This window comes from Ammospiza caudacuta, chromosome Z (assembly GCF_027887145.1).
Source record: "Ammospiza caudacuta isolate bAmmCau1 chromosome Z, bAmmCau1.pri, whole genome shotgun sequence".
In the NCBI taxonomy this organism is placed as follows: Eukaryota; Metazoa; Chordata; class Aves; order Passeriformes; family Passerellidae; genus Ammospiza; species Ammospiza caudacuta.
In genome coordinates, this window is record NC_080632.1 from 40848479 (window position 1) to 40866327 (window position 17849).

Below are 17849 nucleotides of genomic sequence, written 5' to 3' on the forward strand. Positions count from 1 at the left end.
CGGTAAGGTTTTTTTTTTGTTTTATTCTTTTGTGTTTGTTGGGGGATTTTTTGGGGTTTGGAGTTTTTTGGATAAAAAAGGAAAGAGTAGTTAGGTGCTTTGTGTCTGCTATGTAATAGCTTTAGGCTCCAGCTTTGGACTCTTAAAGCCTTCTCTCAGTGCTCTCTGAATAAGTAAGCCCAAAGAATTTCCCATTTCAGGGGCCACATGATAAACAGAACACTCAACAAGTTTGTATCTCTCTTTTCTCTGCTTAAACACTGGGATGACTTACACCACTCACCCTGTGCTGCCATTCCTGTCCCTGCCTGCTAGAGTACTTCAGCAGTGTTCAGCTCTAGGACAGGAGACGAAGCTGAAACAGTAGATTGTGTCGGTTGCCTTTATGTTCCCTCTTACTTGTGGGAAATCCATCCAGCTGAACCCAGCTTACCACCCTCAGCAAATTACCCATCATCTTTTATAATATCATTATAGCCACACACAACTTCTCCCCTCAGTTTATTATGAAAAGGACCTCCTTTATACAGCTTCTGGCTAGATTATGAATTCAGGTATTTCTGCTTACTTAACAGTGGGTCTCAGACCTATAGCTTAGAGACACTGCAGCTTGAAAACCATTTGAAATGGTTTCTTTGAGCTAAAACATGCTGAGGAAAGGTTAGCTTACTTGGGTTGACAAAAATGATAGTGAAAAATTACCTTCAGAAATGCAATTTGATTCAAGCAGCTTTGTAGGCATACCTGGTGTGAAAGAATCTAATAGCAAAGAATACAGAGTATTCCTGTTTTTCTGGGAGTTTCGCACAGGATGAGAAACAGATCAAGAAAACTTGATGATGTGCAAATTGTTGTGAAGGAGATCTTACATCAGCCAGTTTTATGTGAGCTGAATACACAAAGTGAAAAGAGTGTCAACATGTTTGAATTTCATAAAAAGATGTTTATCCTCAACTGTTTGTGACCCATTTTTCCTATCTTTAGTTAAATAGTGCACATTTGTGGATGACTAGACCTTTTGTGGAGGGTTAACCCTGGGTAGCTGATGGGTACCTATCAAACAGCTGACTCTCCCCTCAGCAGACCAGGAGAAAATGGGATGAGAAAATTCATGGGCTGGGGCAGGGACATTATTCACTGGTACCCACAACAGATGAAACAAACTGGTCTTGGGAAAATTATTTTATTACCAATTAAAATTAAAATATAATAACCAAACACTTTCCCCCAACCTCCCCTTCCTTCCCAGATTCATTCTTCTGCCTTCTCTCTCACAGTGGTGTAGAAGAACTGGGTTAACTCAGTTAAGAGTCAGGTCATGGTCAGTCTGAAAAATTTCCTCTCTGCTTCATTCCTTTCCTCACTATTGCCCTGTTCCAGCATGGGGTCCACTCCATGGAATACCATCTCTCATAAACTGCTTCAGACTGGATTCTCCTCTTGCTGGGGTGGTCCTTCAGGAAGAGATTGTTCCAGCATGGATCCCTGTGGGCCACAGTTGCTGCCAGAAATGTGCTCTTGTGTGGGCTCTTTGGGCTGCAGCTTCCTTCAGGGCTCATCCATCCACCTGCTTAGTGTGGGTGCTCCAAGGCTGCCACTGTGGGTATCTGCTCCAGCATGCTCCACAGTGGGCTGCAGGTGTAGAGCCTCTTCCTCATCATTTAAAGGATTGAGCTGCTGAGCAGTACCACACCAGTAAGAGGCTAATTGGCAAGACTGTTAGTATATAATTTAATGTGTGTATTTACTTGCTTTGAGCCACAGGCTGCATGGAATCTCTGTTCCAGTGCCTGGACTATCTCCGCCTGCTCCTCCAGTATGGGCCTGGCTGCCTGCAGGACTCTTCCTCACACATATTCCACAGCATTTTTTACTCCTTGTTAAATACATTATAGAGAGGAGGCACCAGCTTATGTTTGTTGGAACTGGCCCTGTCTGACACAGCCCTCCCTTGCCACCACACCCTTGCCACCTAAACCCACTACATCTCTTTTCACAGCAGCAGGTGGATGTAAGTTCAAAGATGCACTAATAAGGCAAAGGCTTGGTTCCTTCATCCTGTAAAAAACAAGCTGCAGGAGTATAAAAAACAATTCATCAGGTGGTTTCTCTGAGAGCTTTGTCTCTCTAAGATGGCCTACCTGAATGGCTTGCAGTCAGAAATAGTTCTTTTTCACAGGAGTAACTTCAAGTAAAGTTGAATACATTTGTCTTTTAATTACAAGTGTAACAGCAGTGAAATCAAAATACAAAATTAGCATGTAAGATTTGCATAGAGATAATTACTACTAAAGAAGTACAAACTTCTAAAATTTCACAACTAAAAAGATTTACCTGCTAAACAACAGTAGCACAGTAGTAAGATATGAATATTAAGAATGTTAATATATCAGTTAATGTTTTACTTGCACAGATCCAAAACCTGAACAGCAGAACGCTGACCAGGATGGGCTTGGCTACATCATTACCACAGAACCACAGAAAAATATTAACTTGAAGCACAGTTTTTATTTCTTTTAACATAGATTAAGCAGGTTTCTTTATCATAAAAAAAGCTTTAAGTATTATCCCCTTAAAACAATAATGAATTTTGACATCAGGTCACAACAGGCTTGTAGGTATGATAGACATTATCTGTAACCAGTAGCTACAATGCAGAATAAGCTTAATGCTGGAACCCAGACTGCGTTTCTTTCGTCTAACTTCAGTCTCAAGTTTAACTCTTAAAATGAAGTTCAAGTTGCATTCATTAATGGCTCCAGCTTTCCACGTAATACTCGCAATTATTGCACTTTTACTGGTTGTATTGGCTTAGAAAAGCCATTCTAAAGCAACAGTTTAATATCTGTACATTTTAAAGCACTTGATCTTATCTACAAAGGAAATAAAGATGATGAAACCACAATTCATTTAAAACTTAATTGTGAATAGTCTTAATTTCAGGGTTTAAATGGATGTGCATTTAGTAACTACGCTAGAAAAGCAACAGATGCTGTAACTACCTACGATGACTAGTTTGGTCCATGTCAGTAATCAAATGATGTTATAAAAAATAAACTAGTTTATCATGTATAAAATGAGTAATGTTACATTTTTGTTCAGATTGCACAGTACAAACAAGCTAATATCTAAATTAATACTGTTACAGGTAGTTATTATATAGGGACAGCAGCTAGAAAAAATAAGTACCTCAAAGCAACAGACTTCTGCAGCCAGGTTTTCATAACATTGTATGAAAGTTAAATATGTCTTAGTTAGAAGTATGCATATTATAAAATGTTTGAAAAATGTTTAAGTATGAGCTGTTAAACTAGTTTTCCATAGCAAGAGTATATGATGATTATTTACATTTTAAAAATCCATTTATCAGAAAAGAATTTACAATTAAATAAATAACCTTCAGCAATCCCTTAACCCAACTGCAAGATCTGTTAAGTGGCAGTAAAAAAACAGGTAAGCCACCTTGTGTCAGTGTTAGGTCAGTAAATTATGCCTCATCCATAAAGAAGTGCAACTCTGCTTTAACTTTACTAGTCATCTAGAAACATGCAAACACACATAGGTACCTCCAAATATGCTACAGTCTTGAGTATTTGTACAAGATTATTCACAAAAACATACAATATATTTTACAGTCCTTTAATACAAAATACCGGTATCAAACCAATCTGAACTGCATTGATCAGACATTTATTAGGCAGGCAAGCTGCAAAGAAAACAGTTTTTATATTTAATCCCCTCTTCACCTTTTAAACTCAAGCAAGATGTAAGTAGTTCATTCGGATCATGTTGGTGATGTAAAGGTACTGATGAACATTGCCTGAATCTGTCTCCATGTGTGTTCACTCTCCAACACCATTTAAAGTATCAAAATGTAAAGCTGCAGTCTGGCCATTGCATCAAAAAAGAGTCATGCCTCCTTTTGAAATTATCTGATGAAACTGGTGTTTAGTTATCCCCACTAAAAATTTCAAAGATTGAAATATTAAAAAACCAAACCAAACAAACAAAATTTAAAAAAGAGTTCAAATCCAAAACACAGAAGCAGATCTAAGAGCTGGTTTGCTTCCTTTCACACCTGAACAAATGGAAGTTGTTCACCTTCCATTAAGACACAACACAGTCATAACTGCCTTCTTGGAATGAATCTTCATCCTCTGTCTTAGCCTTGTCCTCTTCATGTCTGCTTGCACTGCTGCTTCCAGCATCACTCTGAGGATTAGTGCCATGGCTAGATGAAGTCCTGCTTTCCTCAGCTCTTGGGTTCGCTTGTTCAGGAACCTTAGATGGATTCACTGGCTGAAATGCCTCTGGTTGTACTTGCTCTTCTACTATTTCATTTAGTTTCTGGATCTGTGGTTTGATGATACTTAGAAATGGCTTGTACCCAGGGCTAGGAGGAGAATGGGATGAAACACCACAAATGAATTAAAATTAGTACTTCTGTCACGTGCCTGAAAAGCACAAATGTTTATAAATAAAGAGAAAATGGCAACGCTGATCAAACAATAAAAGTTGGAAAGCTGGTTCCTCTGGGTTTGGTTTGGTTTGTGTTTTGGGTATTTTTTTCCCAGTTTCATTACAACTCTCTGAAGTGAAGTTTCAGATAAGGCGAAGGTAATAACTTTTGTTACTTTTTAGGTAACAAAATATCTACAGCTCAAATGAAAATGAAAATAGAAAGTAACACTTACCAATCTGTAGAAGCCCACTTGTCAACAGCATCTAGGCCAGTCTTAATATTCTGACAGATTTCTCCATCAATATCAGAGGACTGCATGATACTGAAAACCTGGTTGATAACTGAAGATTCTCTGAGAATAAGGCCTATGACAACACACCAATCCAGACATCCTGCTTCCATGAAGATATGTAGCAAATACCTATATGGAGAGAATAGCTGTTTATTTTTCTACTCCCAAGACAAAAATTGCAGTGTGATTGTGTAGATTGTTTCTTTCTCCAAATGCTGCAAGCCAGCAATTCTCAGTCTCAAAGGTGTCATTACTTACCGGAGCTGCACCTGTGACTTGTGTGGCCCTTTACTTGCCAGCTCTAGAGAGAGCTGCTCAAGCTCTGACTGAGTTAAACTTAGACTGGAGAAGTTTTCATCCATCATGGTCCAGTCTCCATCCACCATGGAACTTGTTTCAGTCAGGTCCGTTGCTGAACCAATGCTGCATTCATCACCTATCAAAAACACTCAGAAACATAAGGGAAAAAAGAAACTACTTACTTTAGTAAGATTCAGAATTTCTGAACTACTTCCTATAAAAATTGACAAACAGTAATGCTTTACGGTGCATCACAGTTACTTCAGGGATATTGTCCATCCCGCTTCAGCATTCTTCTTGTCACTATGGATGGTAGAACTAATGTTGCAGGAATGCAATAGTTTTTCTATCCAGTAAAAATAATTCAGGAGAATTATTATCAGTAAGGCATCCTAGGTATCTGCGGGCAATCATCATAAAAGCACCAATACAGCATCTTGCATACTGTAGTCCTAGAATTAAGTCCAGGAAGTGTTACAGTCTGTCTAAAATTCTGCTTATTTAACTTTAAATTTTGTTAAAATGAAGTTTCAATATCAAATTATTTTCTTCACACAAAACCATGAAGATTTCAAGTGTTTTGTAATGTAAATATTTACCAGCACAAAATACAAAAATAAGTATTTCCAGTAAAAACATGAAGAGCAGATACAGTAACAGAATTTTCAGAAGAAAAGTAACAAAGCTAAAAACATTACAGTGGTGAGTCATGAAGGCACCTACTCTTGAGAACTATTTCCATATTAAAGCATATGCATCTTTTCTTGGAAAAAGTTCAGGAAGTCAAAAGGTTATTTGATTATCTTCTTGCCCATAAATACCAGTGCTGGATTAGTAATTTATGAAATTTTTATTAGAATTCAGCTTGCAATGTTTTGAAGGCTATTAATTTAGTTTCTTTAGAAATAAACTGCTTCAAAATGTGTAGCAAAGTACATTCAACTCAAAGGTCTTCATCCAGCTCAGAAAAAAGCCCTACATATACCTGTTTATATAAAGACCAGTAGTGGCAGACAGCAGTAAAGTCAATGCAATGAAAAAAGGTAACTATTTTCTTGCAGTCTCCAGATTTAAAACACAAGAGAAATAGGAGTGAAAATAAAATGAGACCATGCCCAAGCAGACAGAAAACATCTCCAAATGCCCTGAATCTCACAGAAAGCTCTACAGTTGTAAAAATTAAGGAAAAAACTGTAGCTCACACTATGTACTTAGATCTTTGCCCTAATGGAGTGGAAATCACATGATTTAGATACTGTTGAAAACACTCTATGCTCAAGGACAAGAGGAAGTATACGAAATTTTTAAAAGACTACAATGGTCTAACAAACTTTTTCCATATCCTTCTGTGTTCAAAAAAAGTATATATAAAGTACACTTTCTATTTTAGTAAGCTCATCATACATTGCACCTTTTAATAAGCAATTTACATAAAGCCTTAGGAAAAAATACAACAATATGGATCTCTAATTTCCTCAACTTCCTCAATAAGTAATATATCTAATATCATTCTTAGGAAACCCAAAAGCACAAAGTTCATGCAATTAGAGCTGTTCCAACACCTGCAAGAGGCTGATTTATGCAAGAGACAAGGAAACAAAAAACCACAACGTAGGACACTCTTCCTATGCAGACTGAAAAAATACTGAACTTCAAGTTATCACCACAGATAGAAACTTCAGCAAATATCTATTCCACATTCAACTTCATGTACTTAGAGATGTACAACATGGGCATTACCTTTCTGTTGTAAAAAATTCAGTTCACTTTTCAGTAAGTCCCTTCTTTTTTTTTTCCTGAATTTTTCTTATCAGTAGTTGAGAAGGGACAATACAACAGTGACACGCAAATATCAAAATATAAGCATACACTTCACATTGTCCCAATGAGCAGACAGAAGGAAGAGTGACTAACCTTTACTTAGCAAAGGAGAAAGGAATGCATCTTGCATGTGTGGTCCATGGGATGAAACAGTATCAATTTCTCTCTGAGAAGAGCTGATAGTACCAAGCCAGCTACGACTGCGAGGTGTGTTTGAAATCCCTGTGTCCATTTCCATGTTTACAAAGGTGTCTGTAGACTGAGATTTTAGTAGTTGTTCCCCCACAGCTAGAAAAATCAAAACACACCATAGAAAAATCATGCAAATATCCAGAAGGAAATTTAGACAGTTCTCTCCAGGCATTTCAGGAAGCTAAAACTTGCATCTAAGTCAATATTCAGGGGACCAATGAAATTCAAGGGAATGCAGCAAGTTTAGGCATTTCAGGAATTTCTGACCAGCTTTTTATGAGAGCACTGGCATAAAAGAAGCATGATGTAATAAAGTGTTAGCATCAACAGAAGTAAATAATGATGCTGTTACTAAAAAGAGGAAGACTTGGCAGCAATGTCAGCCTTGCCATGTGGAGATACGGTAGCAAATGTCACCTTTGCTGTAAGGAGGTAAGGTAGTGAACTGAGAGATCAGTAACATAAAGGAGGCTTAGAAGTCTTCAAAGTTCTTACCATCTAACTTTCAAATATTAGGAACATTACTATTTATTTTTTAAGAAGTTAATCAAAAGCTCATCAAGAGACTACAAAAGAATATTGATTTTAGTAATTTTCTGCAGCAGAATTTACACTGAAGTAATTTCCATGTTGAGTTCAATATCTACAGTGATGTCCAATTCAGTACACCTGAGAAATCAGGAGATTTCAACAGAAATGGTAATCACATGAGAGGTACCATCTATGTTAAACAGAATCTCTTCAAAAAATACACTCTGTGTGAGAAAGCTGTGCAGGTGGCAAGCCTCAGCCTGTTCTTATCTTGGCTAAAAAGGGGCAGAACAGACTGAGATTCACAGATGTAGCATTGCAGGAGGGAAATCTGAGTTTGAAATCTATCAAACTCAGATGCTACTGTACCTGTCTTGTACTTTCCATTCTTGAAAGGTGAATTAATGGATGAAGCTGGTATAACTGGAAATGGCCAGAGGAAATCCTTGTGTAGCTTTTTCAAAGCACACACAAAATCCTCCACACGGGCAGCTCTGGCTCGCTCCTTGCACAACCAGCCGATCAGCTCAAAGCCCAACTGTGCAGCAAAGCAGCCAAGGTCTTTCAGCTTGATTTCCTCCAGCAGACGCCGAGCATGCCGCCAGAGCATCATGTCAATGTACATGTTCTCAGCACAGTCACTGTCTTTACTCCACCTACACACACAGCACAGAACACCCTAGTGAACACTGATAAAGCTGAGTCACAAAGGCCACAACTGCAGAACATCAAGTCACCAGAGTAGTAGAAGGGGAGCTTTCTATAATACAGCAGAAGCAGTTTCCCTAGTTCCTTGCTGTTTATATTCTCTAAAAGGTCCCATTGCCTCAACAGGTAGGTGAAATAAAGGATTTAAGTTACAACAGCAGCAGTTTTTATAGAACATTAAACTATTAGCAATGCAGAAAAAAGTAAAGTAGGAGATAAAAGGCAGATGACATTGCAAAGTTTAGAGAAGTAGTCAAGTATTGGCCCACAGCCCTTCCTATCCAAACCTTTAAGACAGTACTCTCTATTAAAAATTCCTAAATTCAGAATTTATACTAGGATGGTTTTAGAAATCAGGATGGGGAAAAATGCCAAAGCAAAGACAATAATTTCAATTCAATCCTACTTCTGAACTGTAATACCTATCAATATCAAGTTGGTATACAGCAGCTTTAGAGGGGTTCACCCCAAGGCATAAAAGGTTCTATTTGTAGCTTGGAAACACAGTGCCAGATCAAGATGTGCATGGTAGCAGAGCAGTACACTGTGATGCTGTGAACTGTGAGCAGTTCAAAATGTGTTTTTCAGAAAAACAGGTCCTTTAAATATGAGGCACGTGATCTCACTAGCTACTTAAATTACTACACTTGCAATATGTACCACATCCAGTGGTTTCAGAGTCTTTGGGTCAGCAATATCTATGTAAGCATACCTGTGCATACATATAAACATAAATACATGTATTTACATGTGTGAGAATATATTTTCCCAAGAATGTTAGGAGACACAAACAGTAAAAAAGTTGTGAAATTATAAATGCAAAAAATGTGGAAGGAGATTAGGACATATCCATCAAATAAATTTTTTCTGTAACTTAAATTAGTAAGAAGTTAGTCCTCTACCTAATAAAGTGGGCAATGAGAAGACATTACCTTTTTCCAGATGGGCCAGAGGGCATACTCAGTGTTTTTGTCAGATTAAATTTGCTATGGAGATTCTCCGCTGATTGGGATAAACTAATGCTGCGATGCCTGAAGAATTCAAAACCACTACTTGAACTAGGTTCCTAAAAGCAAGAAAACCAAAACATACACTGAAAGGACCAAACATGATATATAATATGAAGATTAATCATACAAGGCTTGATGCATAGTATCTACTTTTCTCATCACAAACCTGAGTTGTTGGTGTAGCTGGGGGTGTTTCTGTTTCTCCAGAGCCAATGGCTTTAAGAAATCTAATCATATGACGACAGAGATCCCACTTTCCCTGCTCTAAGGCAGTATTAAACAGGAGAGTAGCGTGTTGTCTGCTAACTGCTGGAACTTCCATATTCTGCAAGCAACAAAGCATAATTAAGTGATTTACTTTTACTATAGAAGATCTGAAGTTCTAATAAGTCAAGCCACACTACTTCACATTCGAGTATACCAAAGATTATAAACAATAAATTTAATGCTATAATTTTCCCATTTAAAACAGTAAACTAACTACTTACACTGCATGATCTTACCACCCTTCATAACTGGACATAATATCAACAGAAAACTGTTACATTAAAGATCTATTGAACATGCATAACTTTGATATGACATTATTTTTAAAATACTGCAATATTAGTAAATATCTTGCAATATATCTGGTGCTGTTACCTGTAGGATAATAAGGTAAGAGGCAGCTGTGTCCAAGTCCTGGGCCATTAAGCACTCTTCAAATAAGTCCTTTGGGTTTCCAACAGCAGCAAAAAGGTAATTCCACAGGGCATATTCTGTCTTCCTAGCACAATGAACAACTGTCTGCAGGAAGAGGGGGAATTCTGTAATGAACTTCGCCACAGTGGGAAGGAGAGGGTCGGGAATAGGTTCCCGCGAGGTAGCTTCTTCTTCCAGCACTTCATGAAGCATCAGTTCTAGTACATGAGGGAAGTATGGTAATGTGGCACAGGAGTGGGCCAAAAGCAAGGCTTGTTCACCGAGGTTCCTAACCAAGAGCTGGCGTAAAATGTGATGGAGGTAGATCTGAGAGGTTCTCTCAACAATGGAGAACGGAAAGAGAACCTCTAAGTGTTCTCTAGCACTGGTTTGAGTGTATAAACAGTCATAGAGCACAGTGTCATTAACAGCACCAAGAACCAAGGCATCTTCAAACAAAACAGCCAATGGGTATATGTTGATGTGGAAAGGCAGCATGATCCGTCTTGACAGAAAGGAATGCGGTTTTCGATGATCTCTGGGAAACAGGGGAAGCCAGACTTTCATACCTGCCCCACCACAGCTGAGCCACAGAGCCTCCAGTAAGTGGCGTTTCTGTTTATTAATCCTGCAAGTAGTCCATACATTTTCAACAGACTGGGCTAGGACAACTGGAGCACAAAAAGGCAGCTATTTAAAATGAGAAGAAAAAAATCAGTATCCATTATTCCTTTTATTTTTACCCTATTCACAAGAACTCTATTTTTCAGCTAAGTACTGTCTTCAAACATGTTATTCTTCTAACAAAGAAGAAACAAATTTGCTTTTCTCTTATCTGCACGCTAGCATGTGACAAAACACCACTTAATACCTATATTAACTCAAGACACTTTTTTTTTTAACCTCCTTAATACTTAGTCAGGAAGCAGAGAGGTAAGAGTAAAGGTGAAAAGTAAAAACCTGTTCTCTGCTTCTTCAGGTAGCCCCCAAGTCCAACCTAGAATTGACAAATCTATCTGAATTTTCCAAATTTCACTCTCCCAATGTGCTTGTTTCACATAGAATTGGTTTTCATCAGCTCAGAAGAACTGAGAGTTCAGTAATTGATTTCTATTGTTGTTATTGCCAAGAACTCTGTAAATGTACTCTGCAAAAAATGATAACGTTCCATAAACATACAAAACAGTTCTGGACAGACTAGAGATTTTCTGTTATTGGTGCGTATGAAATTTTGGGCAGTATCTTTACTCTTAAAACTTGTCTATTTCTTTTCAATATAACTAGTGAACACAAGCAAATGCTAATATACTTCCAGCCCACAATTTCGTCAGTAAGCATAAATACTGCCTTGCTTATAGTCTTATTTTCTTTATGTCTGGACCACTCTCTTGCACAGCTTCTTCCATCACTGCCATCTTTGAAGTCATACACAGTATGACTTCATATATGTACTCACATGCTTTCTTTGATTAGGATTGTTATCTTTATCTCGTATCTGGGGTCCAGATCGATCCCTTTGCAACATGATAAGTTGTCCTGCTAAGTTAAGCATAATACTTTCAGCTTCACAAGCCTAAGGACAGAAAGAATATTATGCAAATTATTTAAGCTTTTTGAATTATAATTTCACTCATAACCACATTAAAAACCCAGAAAAAAATGTAAATTAAATGTCCCACTTTACAGAGATGACTAACAGCTGAATTCAATATAGAAGGACTTAGAAAAATCAAGAACAAGTTCTTGTGCAAAGCAGTAAATACTGGAAGGTTTCTTATTCACCAAACTCATTCCATGTGTTTAATATGGACTTTTTCCAACCATGTGTCTTAAAATGGGCAATCCACCAGCATTCTAAGAAAAATAAAACTCTGTATTCTTATCAGTATCATCACAGTATGATTGCCAGTATCTGACTGCAAAGACTACACTGGTACACAACCCAAGAGCTGAGCCAAAAAGAGCTGAGCCACACTTGTACAGCATCTTGAACTTTTATTTAGCTGCAGTTAGAGAAAAATTGTTTTAGTAAGGTGGGTCAAGAAAGCAAAGTATTCTGCTCAGTTAAGTCTACTCTGTTTTTATTTACAACAAAAATCCAAGTTCTCTTTGCATGTAGAAATTCTTTCAGTGCCCTGACAAAATTATGATGTTAAGACAGGGACCTTCACATCTTAAGTTATTGTTTGGCTGTTGCAGAATTGACAAAGAGTGCCTCATAGGGTCATATGAGACACAGAATGCCATCTTTTCATTTTTTCTATTTATTCTTTGAGTAATGGACATGTTGTTGCAAGAAAGGTAATTCCTGATGCCATGGATTGCTCTGGTTTTTGACTGTTAATACATGATAGAGCAACATACCCTTGACAGAGTTAAATTTAATTTGTTCACCAAGACTTGGTCTCAAACTTTGCAAGTTAAGACGAGAAGGTATGAAATAAAATCTAAACTCTTATTTCTCTATCCACCCCCTTATGCCCAATTCCCACATAGCATATCTACATAGTGAACTTCAGAAAAAACCGCGTTCTGGATTTTACCATATACAAGAGTCACTGATTCATGACTGATTTATCAGCCAGGTAACCTTTAAGGAGTAAGCTAACAAATTCAGGCACCAATTCTATCAAATTTCAAGATCTGTTACCTGCTGAGGCATCTTCAAGGTGATGCCAGTCTCTGTTCTCACTGATGTCAACGTAACAGATACTACAAGAAAAGGATGAGGAATGTACCGAGACATGGATACTTCTTGAAGAATTTGGATACTGGCAGTAGGATTAAGACTGAAAGGAAAATGACTACATTTAGAAATTTTACAACAGTACTTAACATGAAAGAACTACCTTAAAGTAAACTTAATGAAAATAAGCAACTTACCCTTAGCAAACAATTTACTCTATGGAACAAATGACATTCCTTTAATCAGGAATCAGCAGAAATGCCCACTTATCTACTCTATATAAAGTTACCAAACAAACCTAAAATGGGCTACTGATCTCGATACCTTGGGAAATACAGATATGCATGGATAGAAGACAATATCAGATACTTCAGAATATGACTCTATTGACCGTTCAATGAGACAGTTTCCAGGTTTGGATTCTGCTGAGAGCTTTTTTAAAAGCATTAAAAATATTTTTCTCTGAAGTTCACCAACAACTTGCTTTTTTCTACCACGAAAAGGTCCTTTCTTGCTAAAAAGAAGATACCATAACTGTAAGAAACATCACCTATATAGGGACTTAAACCCCCAATCTCTGAATCTTTATCTCCTCCTTAGATTCACTAATCTTAATTGTCTGAAAGCACCTGGCATATTTTACGTTGCTACTCCTTTTGTACTAAAACAATTCCTCAACACCTCACCAAGACCAAACCTTTTCATCTTTGCAAGCCTACTGCCACCTTCCCTTCAGTAATTAGTGCTTCTAACATTACAAACATGTTTTTATTAAAAAAAAATTCAAATATGTGGGTCTTTTTTAGTCCCTTTTTGTCCTATTCATATTCAGTTTTCAAGTTCCCACAATTTAGGAACATGTTTGTTCAGACAGCTGGAAATGTGCATACACCAGCCACTACCTACTTCTGGCTTGCATGGGCCTATCAGTATGTGTGCAAATGAAAAGCCTCATGAACTTATGCATAAAGATAACATCACTCCATATTTTAAAAATCTGACTCCACCAGCTATCAAATACCTTTGTATTATTGTAGGAATTTACTCAAACTGAGAGCAGGTCTACAGGTACCTTACTGCAAAAGCATTTCAATAGTGACACTCACCCCTCAGACCTTCTCTCAATACTGTAAAGGCAAATGGAACAATCTGCTCTGAACAGTATCACAATGTCCCGGAAGACACTCAGTAGTAATGTGTTTGCCTGCACTTTGGTGATATGAGCAAACGCGTTGTCAAGGTTAGACGTTCGCAGGTAGATTCTCAGCTGCAAGGAAAAGGAGTAGTTTGTAAACATGTTCTGTTTACCAAGAAGGTAACAGTAATTCCACTTCTGGTTATTTTCTTTATTGTGGAATGGCTGTCAAGAATTTCTACCAAGACACGCTACTGAGTTTTTGTTTCATCAAGTATTTTATCCATTGCATCCGTTTTATTATTATAACCGAAGCAGTTAAAGCACAGTATAGCCAAAGCTGAAGTACTGAACAACAATCATAAGGAAGGAATTTTATTCACCAGTTTTAAAGAGCAAAGAGTAAGTAAATCTCCTCTGCCCATATAGTTTAAAAGCTTGCAAAATTGTCCCAAAACACTGTAAACAGGTATCTCAGAACACACTTCATGCTAATTGCAAAAGTGTCACAAAGTTTTCAGAACGAGTAGATTCACTGTAGTCAGCAGTACACAGTTTTTAATAACAACAACAAAAATTTTCTGCAAAGAATTACTTATATATTAACATATAAACTCTGAATATAACCAAAAAACACCAAAGTTTATCATGTATAAACATGCTCACAATATCACGATAAATTTCATGCTTATGAAATTTAATAATAATACTACTGTCATACAGATCAGATAATTTAATCATTATAGGTTTACTTTGAAGAAAAGTATCTCACCTCTTCCTGGTGATCATTTAAATTATAACATGCAAGAACAATGAAGTCATTCCACCATGCTAAGCCACCTGTTACCATCATAGTTTGCTCCTGAAAAGAAAAAAGCAAGCAGATGACATATAGGTATGTATTTTTATACACTTAAACACACACACATGTACATTATATGGGTAATTTCTTAAAGCCATGCATGATCTCTATAAGCTTTATGCATAGGGGCAAGACTATGAATAAGAAGTTTTTAATGCTTAAAATAACCAAAGTACTAAAGAGTAGTATGTGCAGGCCAAACTTCATCCTACAAAATATAGTTCCACAGTTCTTCATGCTACTGACATCCCTGGACTCTCTCAAATGCCCAAATTTATAAGCTTTACATCCAAAGCTACATCACATGAACTCTCAGATAAAACAAATGGAATTAAGTGACTGACTATACACTCGCAAAATTGGAACACTCTGCTAATATTCAGACACAAATTAGTGTGTCAAAACCACAAGACCTGTGTTTCAGACACTTTATGAGAAACACATGCATAACCAGCAACCCTAATCCCAAATGTGTCTACAGGCTGTTCCCTTGAAAATGATACTCTTTAATTTTCTCCAGGTCTCACATCCCAACAAATAAAATCTTCCCTGTGCACCAGAATAAAATTCCATAACCTCTCACCTGGGTAATGTTTCCAAACAGCTTCCATTTTTTGGTGAGCAAAGAATAATGTGCAAAACCAAACTTGCCAACAACAGCTACATTCTGTCCAAGCTTGTCAATAGCTGAAAACTGTAAAAAAGAAATAAAAGGCAGCAGAACCTCAGATGGGAATTTATTTAAACTCTATGTCCTATCCAAATATGCACCACAAGGCAACAATATCAGACTCAAAACGTGTAAATTATCTTCATGTTTCATACTTTACTAACACAGTTTTCTCTCTGTAATGTAAATTAATGATTTCATTTTCAGAGTTCAGTCAATCCTAAGAATAACCCTCCAATATCTTTAAAAAGCATGAACATATTCTTAAAATAACTCACCCTTATAGGCCAGTTGCTCTCTAGATATGTACTATGAATCTAAAAAAAAAAAAAGAGAAAATGAAAACCACATGACTATACCAACTACCATTAAAGTATCAATTAATTGCCACATCCTACAAGAATTTGGACAATGTCAGTGGTTTCTTTTCAAAACACTATCATAAAGGTATTTAATGTTGGAAATTTGTTTTTAAATAAAATTACTGCCCACACACCAAAAGTTACTCATGCCTAAATGTTACCCTGTTTTGAATACACAAAACATCAAAATGTACTAACAACATATACCAATTAATACTATATTACAAATTAATAGTCACAATTTGCTCATGTCTCCTCCCAGCTACTTCCCTCTCTAAGAGAATCTTTCAAAGGAACATAAATATTTTGATAAATACAGTCTTCAGACAGGACTTTCAGTGTAGGGATGAAATTTCTAATCCTGTCCCAAATACACACCAGCATATCCAAAAGCCTTCCTATAAGAGAACCTTACTGGAATATGTCAGATCAAATCTCAATTCGGTATTCTTCACGTCACATGGGATGATACAAAATCAGCCTAGAACTCCATTCTCCAATCTGACACAAGGAAGGTAGGTACTCTTGAGACCTAGGCACTGTCCTTTTTCAAGGATATGCTGCTCTGCACAGTAATTCTAATTGTTTCAGCTTTACTTTTACCACAGAACAAAGATATCTCCTTCTTACACCCCAGTTTTAGAAGACAGAAGAGCCACTTGGCCAGCTAAAGTGGAAATTCAACAGTATCTAGAACCTGCCTGATATGCCTAGAATCAAATACTTTTTAATACTACTGATTCATGTGCTATGTGAAGAACAAAATAGTGGGGATCTTTCAGAAATCTTGTTTTAAAAGTGTCACCAATTCAACCATCAAAGAATACATATTAGAATCACAGATTAAAAGATATTTATCTTTTTATTTATATTGCACGAAAAATAGAAGTCCCATTACTACCCTGGAAACAACTTCTTCTTTGAAAGCCTGATATTGTGAAGTTTCAGTTATATGCTAAAATAGATGCCATTTTTTATGTTTGAAAATATAGATGGAAGACTATATACATCAGCTGAATATGGTTTAAAGCATTTTGCATAAATAAAAAAAACAAACACCTAAATTATTTCTTGCATGTTGCACTTATTCTCTCTTTCAAAGCCCAGGAAAGTAATTAACTACTCCTTCCCAAAGTCATAAAAGCTTTAAGACTGTATTTATTGGCTAGGAGGCAAACTCATACCCACAAGGCTGATAGGACCAACACTGCTTTACCTTTTGTCAATGAGAAAAAGTTGTACCATGGCAAACCCCCAGAGACAATAAAAAGGCAATGATCTCATACCAGAGGAAGAAAGTCTGGCAGAGAGTGAGGAGATCAGCTGCATATTCTATTCCTACAAATTCTTGCAAGCATGAAGCACATACGGGCAACCAGGATCAATTACCTGTACAACATGCCAATGCCGGTGTCCTAGTAAAGTGCTTAAACCCTGAGAATCTAAACTGCCATCTGAAAAAGGGCCTCTTTCCCTGGTGTGGTTATGTTCAGAGTGTGCCAAAGTATTTCTGGGACTCTGAGTCTGTGCTGCATCTCCACAGTTCAAATATAAGCGATCTTCTCCTTGAAGGAGGACTTGCTCCTGGTTACTCTATATTAAAACCAAACAAAAACAAAACAAAAGAAAAAAAAGCAACTTTGAACTTCACATACAGAAAGGAAAGGAAAAACACATGATCAATATATTAAGAGATTCTAAGTAAACAATATGAAATATTGCATAGCAATATTTTCACAGTACCATTTTAAAGGTTCTACGATAAAAAAGAAAGACAACTCTAAAACTCTAATAGCTGCAGAACAGACTTAAAACCTGAGAGAACAACCCAGAGGGCACCTAAAACTGGAAGTATGATCTAAAAAAAGGATATTATTTATCAACAAATAAACTTACCATACAAGGATTAACAGTGAGTGCACTCTTGATGAACTGAAACTGCAGAATACCAAACTGCTGAGCTTCATTATTTGCATTTCTTTCAGGTTTCATGTTTGAAGAAGAACTCCCATCAATAACCCAGAGATGATACCCTTCTGATCCCCAGGTCTGAAGGTAAAAGAATAACAACAATAAAATTCCCAGCCCAACACTACATACACATATATAAATGTAATACCATATATTCTCACAAAAC

General features: G+C 36.9%; 1 protein-coding gene across 2 annotated transcripts in view; it reads right to left on the reverse strand.

Moving 5' to 3' along the window:
• Window positions 1–1288: 1288 nt before the first annotated feature.
• The window catches only part of RIC1 (RIC1 homolog, RAB6A GEF complex partner 1), a 46647-nt gene continuing 30086 nt past the window's right edge, over window positions 1289–17849 (reverse strand). The window contains exons 11-26 of one of the 2 annotated variants that reach the window (XM_058823392.1): window positions 17609–17761; window positions 17102–17305; window positions 15629–15667; window positions 15264–15374; window positions 14591–14680; window positions 13790–13950; window positions 12648–12786; window positions 11454–11570; window positions 9959–10687; window positions 9483–9641; window positions 9239–9372; window positions 7968–8254; window positions 6969–7163; window positions 5013–5190; window positions 4695–4883; window positions 1289–4393 (exon numbers count right to left, since the gene is read on the reverse strand). In XM_058823392.1, the coding sequence (XP_058679375.1) occupies window positions 4108–4393; window positions 4695–4883; window positions 5013–5190; window positions 6969–7163; window positions 7968–8254; window positions 9239–9372; window positions 9483–9641; window positions 9959–10687; window positions 11454–11570; window positions 12648–12786; window positions 13790–13950; window positions 14591–14680; window positions 15264–15374; window positions 15629–15667; window positions 17102–17305; window positions 17609–17761 (3171 nt within the window). In that variant the 3' untranslated portion in view covers window positions 1289–4107. Of the gene's footprint in view, window positions 4394–4694; window positions 4884–5012; window positions 5203–6968; window positions 7164–7967; window positions 8255–9238; window positions 9373–9482; window positions 9642–9958; window positions 10688–11453; window positions 11571–12647; window positions 12787–13789; window positions 13951–14590; window positions 14681–15263; window positions 15375–15628; window positions 15668–17101; window positions 17306–17608; window positions 17762–17849 lie in introns of both variants that reach the window. The other variant, XM_058823391.1, reaches the window with a different exon arrangement.